General features: G+C 25.2%; 2 protein-coding genes across 2 annotated transcripts; one reads left to right on the top strand and one right to left on the bottom strand.

Moving 5' to 3' along the window:
* Positions 1-2,215: 2,215 nt before the first annotated feature.
* Positions 2,216-2,401, bottom strand: Bm11102 (Uncharacterized protein; the record flags this gene model as incomplete). Its single annotated transcript, XM_001894471.2, has 1 exon — positions 2,216-2,401. One exon carries the CDS (start codon positions 2,399-2,401, stop codon positions 2,216-2,218), a length of 186 nt encoding a protein of 61 aa, XP_001894506.2.
* A 769-nt stretch (positions 2,402-3,170) lies between these two features.
* Bma-let-756 (Fibroblast growth factor family protein) lies at positions 3,171-7,863 on the top strand (the record flags this gene model as incomplete). Its single annotated transcript, XM_001894470.2, has 7 exons — positions 3,171-3,406; positions 4,186-4,340; positions 5,130-5,233; positions 5,580-5,721; positions 6,989-7,144; positions 7,413-7,626; positions 7,740-7,863. The coding sequence occupies 7 exons, from the start codon at positions 3,171-3,173 to the stop codon at positions 7,861-7,863; spliced, it is 1,131 nt and encodes a 376-aa protein (XP_001894505.1).
* Positions 7,864-13,509: the final 5,646 nt, after the last annotated feature.

Raw genomic sequence — 13,509 nt, 5'->3', positions numbered from 1 at the left:
TTATTATCTTTCCATCTATATATCTCACTTTTGAAGTGTCAGTTGTAACTTTGCATTATATATTTTTTTCTTCCATATTTTAAACAATTCATTTCATTAATCAAAATTATCAATTTTTTAATTTATGCGTAACATATCAAATTTTGGAAATTATCATTCTAATTAAATAAAATTACCATGTTGAAAAATTATCACAGATTCACTGGTTTTATTTATTTATTTTTTTCTTTTAACATTGTTTTATTCTTTTTTATTTTTTTTTTTGTTTTACAAGCAGATTTACTTTGGTAACATTCATTATATTAACTGATATTATTGCATCAACTATTATAATCAATATTATTAGATAATTACTTAATAATCGTGAATACTTTACTACTTTTTCCTTGCGAAATAAAAAATATAAATAAATGCAACTCCCTTCAATTCATTTAATTATATCAAATTTGTTGAGACAAATTTGTATTAACTGTAATAGATTTTAAAATTTATCGTAGGATCATTATCAGTTGCACTTAATCATTATCAGCTAGCAGCCATTTATTTCATCTTTTCAATTGAAACATTTGAAAATAAGAAATTTACCATAGCTTAAGAAAACGGACAAACACTTTCGCTTTGATCGTAGTGAAATTTTTGAATGAAAAAAGAAAAAATCTCTCATTTTTACATAAAATTAGTTGTTTATCAACTTAAAACAAAAGCTTATTATCATACAAGCAATTAAACAAAATCTGACACTATTTTAGAATGAAATGTTAACTTTATCTTATGTGTGTCTAGAAGGATTTTACATAATCCCTTAGGATTTATTACTGCTTGGCTTTTTTTCCCCAAAAATTTTGTTTAGCAGAAAACTGGTCTAGAAATGCGACGCCCATTAATTCAAATGTATAAAATTTATACCAGTAGAAAAAGCTTTCTTTATTATCAAATTTTGCTAATTTTTTCTCTTAAAAAACAAAAAGTTAGAATTGAAATGATCTCTCAAGAGAAACAAAACACAAATAAGATTAAAAAAAGACTTAAAAATTTTGATTTTTTTACAATCTATAGCAAACTAATTTTATCCTATTTGCTCTCTGATTTGATTTAAATTTCAAAGTATATCTTTCAGATGTATACTTTACATTATGCTTAATATTTCATTCATTCGTTTATTTATTATTATTATTATTGTTATAGTCATGATTACTATTAATACTATTAATATTACTATTATTAGTATTATCACCACCGTTATTATAACTATTTTCTGATTCTCAAAATAAATCAGAGCTAAACTATCTGATTCAATCTACAATTACTAGTTTTTATTATTAATTAATAAAATTAAAATCTGTTCTTTTAAGATTTTCTTTTTCATTTCTTTATTATTTCTATTATTTTCATTATTCTTTTTTTTTCTATATATCGCAGTTTTTTTTTTTTTATCAAATGAATTTTCTTTCAAAGAAAAAGCAAAAAAATAAACTTATGCATTTGTGCTTTTTCAGCTTGCAAGAATTTACAGCAAGAAGCTACTATTTAAATACGACGTGAAGTGTGGTGTAAATTAAACTGAAATTTAATTTTCATTCTGGCTTCAACACAACAGCTTCAACATATAATACAAAATTACTATTATTCATTTATTGCTACGATTATATCTGATAATCGATCAATAATTATAATAATTAAGCTATTATTGGTGATAATAAGAAGAACAATAAATAAACGGAAAGATTTACAATTGCAATTATTATTGCTGTTGCAATATTACATTCGAAAAAAGCAAAATTTAATTCCATAACGAGAAAAAAAAGACCAAAAAACTTTGTGAAATTATTAGTAATTTTTGGCGAATTGTAAACTTGAAGAATTCATTACTTCATTGGGGGCCGTAAGGCCCACTTCAAGAATATTTATTATTACTAGCATTTTTGCTAAACAGATAACAATTTATATTATTAATACACACTTAGTGTTATTACTGCTATTATTATCACTATTACTGTTATCATTATTGCTACTATTGATAATATTGCAATTTTTACTAAGAACATTATTAAGAATATCTTGCAATTGCTTTCAATTCGTTATCTGTTAGAAAGGAAAGCTAAATTTTACTGGCATAATAATAATTTGAGAAAAATTTACATAATAGATATTTTTGTGATATTATATTTAAAATTTAACAAAACGGAACAAGCAGTATCATTGGCTTACTGCCATTTTATTTTAATCCTGTCCACCCTGTTAACCGAGATAACATTACTCGGATTACCTCTGAGTCATCAACATCAACAACAACAGCAGCAACATTACTATTCCAATTATCAACATCAGTACAACCAGCATCATCGTCATCATACTCAACATAATCATCATCATAATCGTAATAATCATTATCATCAAGCATTTTCGCTTCTATCGCATTCCGCAGCAACTACCGGCCAAGACGACGCCCGTTACGAAACTGGATCGGATAGTGACAATTCCGGTAAGCTTTATCACTTTTTATTTTTGCTTAATATGTACGCTGCTAACTAAACAAACAATAAAATCATATAAAAACTTTATAAGTTTCGCCATCTTTCATGTTTTCACGTCCAATAACTTCACAATAGTTACTGTTACTTTATGTAATTGTTATAATTTATTCACATCATATTGGATAGAAATAAGTAACAAAACCTTGGAGTAATTAATCGATTATTCAATTCAGTTATATGAATTTTAAATATTCCTTTTAATTTCTGCTGTTATTTTCAGACTTTCTATAGAAGATATGAATATTGTTATTATTAGATTGGTGTCAAATAGTCATTATAATTCACATTGCCTAGTTATTTAGCTTTTCTTATATTCATTTCTACCCTTTCACTTTTCATTAAACAATTGCACTAATTTATTAGTGAGCGATTTGAATTTGTTTAAAAGCTAACTTTATTAACTTATTCCGTCTAATTAGTGCATATTTGTTGCCCTGATTTCATTGTATTGTAGGAAGAATAACAAATTCCTTGAAGGCTTGCCATATTAATTAATTTATGATTTAATTCTTTGACTTAATTAGAGATTTATCTTAATTAGCTTATGATTCACAAAATTATTCAATTTTAGGTCTTTATTTTTTATCGGCGGTCACAGGCAATAACTGGTGGTCAGGTGATTTGTTTTCGCCATCGATGAATGGTGTAGCAACAACTGGTGGTGCATCTACGCCTTTTCCTCCTGCTTCATCAAATTTTCAACTTTTCGGCGCTTCTTCTTCATCAGCTGCTGCTGCTCCTGCTGCATCTTCATCTCTAACGTTGAATTTGTTACCGTCAAGTGATTACATTACGTCAAGTTTATTAGCTAATTGTGCTCGACAAGTTCAACAACTTAGGTACACCAGGCATACTCGACGATTCTCACCTCGGTAACTTTTAGATTTTATTATATATGATATTCCTCAACTTCAAATTATAAGTAAATACAAACAAACTTATATTTAAAATATGTCATTCTGTATGAACTTAGTTATTAATTCGGTTAAAATATTTTAATAATTATTTTGATCAGATGGATTGATTAATTACAAGTTTTTTTACAAGTCATACAACTATGTCTTAAATCCAAATACTGGTCATTTTAAATTAAATTGTGTGAGACAACCAAATTGATAATTTTAATTTTATATTTATCAATTTTTCATTTTCATGTACTTTCCTCATCGTTTGTCTGCTCCCTGCCATTTACCTTTCTCTCTATCTTCCTTCCTTTTTTTTAATAAAAAAAGAAATGAATAATAGTTACCTGTAAGGTAAAGCCATCTAGTATCCTTGTATATGTATGTGCATGTACTTTCTGAAAAAAAATTTTGCCAAATAATTTTAATTACTTTTTTAATATCTAAAATTGTTGTGAACAGGAAAATTTATGATTTTTTTCTTTTTGTTGTTGTATTGAAAAATGCATAAACGCATTGATTAGTAGTGATGATAAATGATTTATGGGCAGTAATTGAGTTAGAATTGTAATTTATAAAAATTTATAATTTTAATTTATATTGCATAAAGTTGAATAATATGGAGAAGAAAAATTCATTTGATAAGTTAATTGTTTATATTATTCAATAATATGAATAACTTATTTCTTCTATTATTTCCTATTAATTAATCAGGAAATTTCATAAATTCAAAAAATGAAAAATTTCAGTCATGATGGACCTAATCGAGAGGGAGCTCTTTTTTGTCGTTCTGGTACATGGGTGGAAATTTTGGATAAACGTACAGCTGAATATGAAGCTAAAACGAATGACTTATCAAGACCAGAATACGTACGTGGTACACGCTTAGAAAATAGTCGATTCAGTATGTTTTTTTTTTCTCAAAATATTCTTTAATGATTCTAAAATGCAAAATAAAAAAAAAAAAAAAAAAAAAAGAAATTATTAAATCACTGAAATAATTCGTGAAATGTTAGCAATAATGATATTCTGTCACAGATTATGTACTACTAACAGATTATTTTCATTACGTCAATGATTTTTACTTTATAGTTGGTTACTTTCATAATATAATTACATTTGTAAGAATTCAATTTAATTCTTTAAAAAATCGATCATACTGAGAAAAATTTTTATCATTTCATGATTAAAAAGAAAGTATATGGATTATATATTTTCTTAATTGTTCTGATAAAACTAAAATTTGCATCGATATCTTTACCAAATTTTGACCAAAAAGAATTTTTTTAATTTTGTTACTGCTTTCTTTTGATTTTTCTTTTTGTTTTTGTCCTTTTTTTCTCGTGTTTACTATTTAAACTTTTCCTTCTCTTCTATAACGATTTTATTATGTCTAATTTACATTGTGTTTAAAATTTACGATAAGTGAAGCATAGTTAGAATTACTGGTATTCCAAATATTTAAATGATTATCATTTTTTTTTTTATTCTGTTATGTTTTGTACCACATTTCAATATATAATATAATTTGAAATTATTAATCGAATCGTTTTAAAGTATTTCTGATTGTATTTTGTTTCTTATTTCACTTTTTTGTTAAATATTTCGTTTTTTCATCTTTTTTCCTTTTTTTATCCTCAGAATATTTCATATTATGTGCAATTTTCTTTATTTACCTTTATCGTCTTTAAAGGTATATTGGAATTTATATCGGTTGCATTTGGTTTAGTAAGTATACGTGGACGTGAATCACAACGTTATTTATGTATGGATCGTGAAGGTCGCTTATATGCTGCGGTTTGTTTCTTGAATTAAATTACAATATAATCGTTTGATTATATAATAATATGTTGTATATTGTAGTAATATTAATTTGTACTTTTTTTTTTTAATTTCAGATGAGTAGAAAATGTTGCAATTTTATTAATAAGAAAAGTGAATTAATGAATTTTTATTTATTTAACGAATGATTTAAAGTCAATTTTCTTTTATTGGAATTAAAAAAAAAAAAAAAAAAAAAGAATGTTTTATCTTTTCTTTTTATTTCAAAGATTTTACGATAAGTTATTAATTATATGACTAAAATTTTTTAAATTAATATTTATACATATACTTTTTAGGAGAATTTTATTATTTCTTTTAGTTACAAAAAAATTATTCAATGGAATGTGTTTTTATGGAGGAAATGCTTGAGAATTATTATAATTTATATTCCTCCTGTGCATATGGTACACCTAAGAAACCGTGGTATATTTCGTTACGTAAGACCGGTCGACCACGTAAAGGTAATATCATCATTACTGTTATCATTGCTATCAATTTTTTTCCTTTCCTTATGATTTCGTTTTTTCTTCTTTTCTAAAATTTCATTTTTTTTCTTGCCTAAAAGAATTGATATACATGTATATTATGTGTGTTTTACATTAAAATTTTTCCAATAAATTAAAAAATTCTAATTTATAATTGATAGAAGTAAATGCAAAAATAAAAAAAATTTACGTCGTAAAGAAATTTATTCGACCCTTTTCCTAATTCTGGAATCTTCTTTTGATCTAATTTCATATTGTTCTCGTAAAAAATGATATGAAAAATAAATATTGTGTCACTATTCTTATTATTATTTATTATTATTAATTATTATTATTGTTTATTATCATTTATTATTCTTAGCATTATTATTATTGTTAGTATTACTATTATCATTATTATTATTATTATTATTATTATTATTATTATTATTATTGTCATCACTATTACTGCCACTATTATTGCTATTCAGGAAACGACATCTATACACAAAATGGTATGAATTGCTAAGATCGTGCAAGCTTTAATGATGCCTGTAGCATGTTCGCTGCTTGCCCTTTAATTTCAAATTTTGGCACTACAATTTTAGCAACTGCTGACTTTATAAGAAAAATGAGCATTAGCTTTAAATGCCTTCAAATGTCACGCATGAACCCTTTTGCTAAAACTGCTGTTAGCTTGATCTGCTATGATTATCACCATTTTATCACCTCTATCACTGTACGGATCGTTACATTTTTGCATTATTGTTTCACTGTTAATGCGCTATAAAATCGTTGTGATAACAATGCAAATTGCAATGCGATCATTGTTTCAACTTAGTATATTGCATTAAACCTATCCTAGTCACCTTTCTTATCAAATATTTCGATAGTTTCAGATTGAACTACTCGAAATTAAATTAGACTGAAACATTCATGAAGCATTTTCAAAATTAAGCTGGAAAAATTAGAAATAAAATGCTTGAAAAATGAAAAATATGAAAAAGAAAGAAAATGTATTATTATTCCAGAACTTTTGTTCAATTTGAATTTGAATGTTGCTTTTGAATTCGAATGATTTAAATCTCAATTAAAACTATAATTTTTATGAAAACTCGGTTGTGTTCCATCTTAGCGAATGTATAATTCATATCCTTTTGTCTACGATTTAAATTTTATTTATTTATTTGCTCTTTTTTTAAAAGAAGCATTAAAATTTTCATTTCTATACGTGTGGGTTCAATGAATACCGTTTCATTTACAGGTAAATATTCTCGTAAACGTCGAAAATCATCACATTTTCTTGTTGTACACTTTGATGATGATCAAGATAATAGTGATTCTGGTGGCTATTCGTATTCCGGTGATGGTGATTCCATTCATTTTTCTAAAACACAAATTGTTCAACCCAATCGTTATGGTGAACTAAATTTCCTTTTTCCATCTCTCATTGTTAGACAAATTTTATATGATCATTCTTAATTAGCTAAGAAATAAATGTATTAGTGGTTTTGCACTTAGTTATAACATTAATTATTATATCTATTAAGCCAAAATTAATTTTACCATCAAAAAAAAGAAAAGCTTTTAAAAGGATATCAATAAATATTATCAGTAACAAATGATATCATGTTATTGTTCATTCTACTAATATGTTCCCCTGATAAAATATAAATTATATTTTATAGATTATCTAACACATTATACTTCTGATGATGATAAACCACCGCCTCCAAAAAGTTTGGATGATATTTTACCGGGTACACTGCAACAGCACCCTCCTAAGATGTCGCTTACTAGGCAATATTCACCAATTGAAATGGCACGATGGATTTTAGCTCAGCGACGTACAAATGATGGTAATCGTAAAATGTCACGTGAAGAACGAAATGATATTCGAAGGTATTTAATTAATCAATATTGCAGCAATAAAAAATAATCAATATTTTCTAATTTTCATTATTGATTGATTTCATTTTTCCGTAATCTTATCATCATTATCAATTTAATGATAGGAGAAGACGAAGGAAAAGTCGTTTGGAGCGGGAGGAGAGGCAGCGACAGCGACGACGACAAGAACTCGAATTAAAACGTGCTAACGCGTACAAGGAGCAGTTATGGCAAAATAGGCAACAGTAGTGAAGAAGAAGGAGAAGGAGAGATGATCGTTAAATTTATGGTATTTCTCAGACGAACAAAAAAGCTAAAAGGGAGAAATGTTGGTAACATTTGGGGAGAAAATTGTCGCTTAGCGACAACAAGGCTAAATGAATATAAGGCGCAAAGTACAACGTTACGGCTATTATTATCATTATTATCACTATTAATATTTTTATCAGGTGCTTGCTTTTTCTTTCTCTCCTAAATTAATAATGAATATAAAAATTTTCAATGAAGTAATACTAAAGGACGGAGTATTGATTTCCTTCTTTTTTGCAGTCAAATATTTTAGGATTGTTTGATTTATTGTTACTTCTTTAAAAGAAGTTTTTCGCTAAATTTAAGGAAAAATAATTTCATTAAATCGATTTAATCTAATAAAATAAAAATTAGAGTGGTAAATCATTTGTTATTTCAATGTTTTCCGCTATTTTTTGTATTGTAATATTGACCGAATATTTATTTCTTTCAGAAAGAAAGTAAAAAAAAAAAGAAAAGAAGAGAGAGAAAGAGAGAGAGGAAGAGAGAGAGGGAGAGAAAAGTCGAGAATGGAAATGGGAAATATTTTGAGTTGCTTTTTTTATAATAGCATGTCAAATTTTTAATTTAATTCAAAGAAATTTTTTGAGTCGTTTATCATTTAAATTAAAAAGAAGCTTGTTTTTCTCTTGGAAAAAGGAGAGCAAATTATTTTAACAAAAATATTGAATTTCCTATTGACAATTTTCATCTAAATCATTCTCGACTTTCTATTTTATCAGTACTTGTTACAAATTCTTATTTATTTGTTTGTTTATTTATTTGTTTATTTTTTTTTTAATATGGTGCAAAATTTGCTGTTTCCAAATTGTTGCTTTCAGAAAAAAATCTAATAATTTATGAACTATGAAGGCCTATGCAGGGATCATTTTGATCCGTCATTTTCGTTTCTTTTTTTACCTTATTTTCCTCTTTCTTTTTTGATTTTAAGGCGATAGAGTAGGACTTGATGAAAATTTATTTTTTTCTAAATTTATGAGGAAGAGAAAGAAAGGAAGAGACATTCATTGTCAATCCAGTTATTGCTAGGAATTTGATCGATAATTAGTTAAAATGAAATTTTAAAAAATATTTTCGCTCTAGCATTATTTATATATTTGAAAACTTAAATTTCGTTTTCATTCTCATTCTATCTTTTTTTTTCAAAATTCAAATGTTTGAAATTTCTTACATTGACCAATTGTATAAAATATCAGAGTGGAATGCTATAAAAATGAAAAAAAAAAGAAAACTTCCAAAGATGAAAACAAAAAATTACGATAAGTTCTCATTGCTTTTTTTCTGTTTTTTCTTCTCCAAGGAATTTTACTGAAAATTTGATCAGTTTTTAGAATTTTTTTTTTTTTTTTTTGAACTTAAGTTAAAAACTGATAATTTTTGCTTTTATTGCTATTACGGATTCAATCACTTAACACCATTACTCATTTATTATCACTTTTATAAAGCCAAAAATATATTTTTAATGAAATATCATTTATTAATCACTAATACTGGTGATAAGGATGAAACCGATAATATAACAGTAAGAAGAAAGAAATGCAATAAAAGCAAGAAATAAATAAGAGATTGTGATAAAAAAACATAGTATTCAGAAATGGATAAGCTTTTTCTCTCTTTCTAGTTTCAGTATTTTTTGCTTGCAAACAGAAATATTAGTTTTATTTAATTTTTTAAAAATAAGAATTTTTTTAAAAATAGTTTTCTAAAAAATAAATGAAACTGATATTTCGATTTACGTATTATTTAATTTTCAAATAATTAATTACTTTGTGGGAAGCAGGAAATTTGGCAATTTTAAATTTTCAGCACCATTTACTTCATTTACCTGTAGTTATGTAATTACCTAGTGATTTTGAATGTTAATTAATAGTAATTATATGCTATCTAAAAATTAGTCATTAGGAAGAAAAAAAAGAAAATCCATTTTTTTTTGCCGTTGCATTCCATCACATCATGAAAGTATCATTTATCATCTGTCGTTGCATATTTTTTTCCTATTAATTAGTGCTAAAGTTTATTTAAAAGAAATATTAGTTTTTTTTTTTTTTTTTAAATTAATTAATTTCAAATTTTTTATACATATATGCTATATATGTAAATGCTATGCACTAATATGCTTTAGCTAAAACCATGGCTTTACTAATGCTTGATGAATAATTTTGAGCTTATCAGAAGAATATGTGAAACAGTCAGTTTTTCCTAGTTTATCAAAGTAAATTTTATAGGATATGAATCATTGATAACAATAATGAATCATCTGATATTTATTAGAAAAAAAAATGAATTAAAATAAAGCAATTCGGCAAATATTAACAGATTTCATGTCTTTAAATCACTTAATTTTATTAAAATTAAATCTCTTTAAATATTAGTAATATTTTCAATTTTAATTCATGACAAAAAAGATTTCTGAATTCATTAAAAATTATTTCCAAAGTTAAAAAAAGCTCACAAATATTATTTTGATATCATGATTGTGCCGATTGGCTTTAAATGCACTTTTTTTGTTCCTATGCTTTATTATTAATTTTTATTTTTGTTTATTCGTTTTTTTTTTTTTTTTGAGGTTTAATTGTTTTCACTATTTTTTCTTTTACAAACTCTCCATTTGAATTTTTACGCCAAAAAATAGCCGCTCTCTCACTGTCATTTGCTCCTGTTTTGTTATGATTTGCATAAGCATTCTTTTTTTTTTTCAGTTTTTTGAATAAGAAATAAATAATAAATAAATAAATGAATAAGCAAGCACACATCAATTTTTCAAATTACTTCTACTTTCTCTTTTTTTTTTTCATTTTTCGTTTTCTATTTCACATTTCATTACCATTTTACAATGAAATCACTTTTTTTTTCCTTTTTTTTGGATTAAGGCAACAAAAAAGGGAAACAATCATTCATTGCAACTTTTGCTAATTTGGCGAAGTTATACACAAAAATAGAATTTTATAATAGTTATATATATTGCAATTAATGAAATCGAACCATTCTTCTTAGATAATGCAAAATAATATTTCCGAATTTCGCGATTTTTTTTATTTGTCACAAAAAAAAGCGATCAAATTTCATTTTTTCATTTGAAATCTTTGAAGTTTCTTCTCTTTTGGAATTTGAAAAAAATAACCTTTAAAAATGGTCAAATTATTTATTAAATTTATTCATTATTTGTTTCATTTTTTCCTCTTTCTTTTTTGCTATTATTTTTATCTCCTTTCCATGTACTGCTCATAAATACAGTATTCACAATATGACCGTAAAACATTGTCACTTTTATCAAAGATATTTTCATTGGAAGTTTACGGTATTCGAATAATTCTAAATTTGAAACAAAAAATGAAAATAAAAAATAAAATTTCATGCATAATAGATGATTCTTTTTCAACCATTAAATAATATTATTAATATTTGTGGTACGTGTATGCGTGTATGTGATATATACGTGTGCGTGTCTGTTGTGTGTGTGTGTGTGTGTCTGTGTACGATTATCACATTACTTGTATCTCCGTTATTTCTCACCGTCTTTTATGAAACATATATTTATTGTACGTATGATGTATTACATTACTGTACTCTTTTCATTCTCCGTTTCTTCTATGTATTATTATTATTATTTTTTTGAATAATAATGATGAAATTAAAATTTGAATTGCGTTTCTTTTGCATCTAATCATGTTGTAGACAACATTCAACAATAAAAAGATATATGAAAAAGTTTTTCCTTCTCCTTAATAAAATTAATATTAAATAAATAAATGAATATCTGTCAAACATTAACAAATTCAATTCTCTACATAAATAACAATTAAAATGTTAAATATCGGACATACTGAATTCGAATAATTTTTTTACTCCTACATAAGAAAGAGCAACCGGAAATTTTTAAACTAATTTCATATTACATTAATTGCTAAATAAGCCTTAGTTAAGACTGCTAGATCAATTTACCCTTACGAAACCCAATTAATAATAAATCATTATCTTAAAAACTTACCATTGTCAAATTATGCACTAAATATTATACAGCTTAGTTATATCCAAATAAAATAAGCCTGTGAGATGTGAAAATTGTTTTATATTATACTTTAATTAGATGATTTAACTGACATTTGACTTGTGATATAATAAATGATAACAATATAATATGAAGTTAGACTGATTCCATGCAATACACATATAACATAATATTTTTAATAAGCATAAACATATAAATCTTTGCAATTTTAACAAATTATTTTGAATTGGCTTGGATCATTTACAAGCCGGAAATGATCCAATTAAATTACATTAGCAATTAGATTCATTTATATCACATAAATGCAACCAAAGGTATTTTGGAAATAGAAAGTTTATTAATGAAAAATAAATAATAAAACATTATTAGATGAAATAATAATAAATTACTCACCGAATGAATTGTGAAAAGAAATGAAAAGGATATTTTTGAAAGATATAATTATAATGAAAGTTGACGATTTTATCAATTTAATTTGATAATGGTATGTCAGGGAAAGTATTGATAAGGATGACTGTAGACATATTAATGCAATTATGATTCCAAACATGTAATTATTTATCAAATTATCAATTCCAATCTCTCCATTTCATGATTTATCAAATGTTCTTCAATTCACCAAATCATTCTACACATTGTGCTTCAGTTTATTTGATGAAAAATTGATCAGCTAAATTATTGTGCAAATAAATAGTTATTAATTTCTTCTTGTTTAAAATTGAATATTCTCATACAATGCGCTAACACCATATGCGCCAATATGCGCGTCTTATGATTTTATAAACACTATTGAAAAGGAAAAGAATTGGCATACTTACTGGAATCGATTACTTTTTCATTCAATTTTACAAAATTCAAATTCCACATTTAAAAGTTATTATTTTCACTTCATATACACCTGTAATAACAGAAAATAGATAAACAAATAACATTCGTTTTAAGAAACTTTGTGAGTATTTAAGTCAACGTAGAAATATTATTTAATATCTCTTTCAGTTACAAAATAATATTGTAATAATTGATTTTATTAAGATAAATGTCAATTTCATCACACATAAAAATGTTAAAAAAATACATTAATACAAAAAAATGAAAAAGGCAATTTCATCACCAAATGAGCAAATTATAGTTATCAAATTTCTTTTCCACAACACCGCTAGTAAAATAAAAAAGTAAATAAGCGGAATTGGTGGAATCAAAGTAAACAATAAGTAGCAAAGTGAAATAAATAAAAACAAAACAAAAAAAATCATTGTTTACATTTTGGACAGAGATATTGGTGCTAAATTGAGGATATTAGTACTGATATTATATAGAATGTGAATCAGATTCGGAATTTATAAAATGAAACAATTTTCATACATTGGATTTCATTCTTTTTTTCTTCGCGTAAGCTAAAATTCCCACTTATAAGTTGAAAAATTGAAAAAAAAAAAAACTTTTGGAATTTAAAACTATCCGTCTTTTAGAGCAGAGAAAAAATTCAGGTAAAATTAATGCATTGATAGCTCTTTCTTGTCAAGTTTAAACTATATTTTGGGATAATTTTAACGTACAATAAATAAATGTTAATACTT

The sequence above is a fragment of the Brugia malayi genome, assembly GCF_000002995.4.
Source record: "Brugia malayi strain FR3 genome assembly, contig: Bm_v4_Chr1_scaffold_001, whole genome shotgun sequence".
Taxonomy (NCBI): Eukaryota; Metazoa; Nematoda; class Chromadorea; order Rhabditida; family Onchocercidae; genus Brugia; species Brugia malayi.
This window is presented reverse-complemented; position numbering and strand designations above follow the sequence as displayed.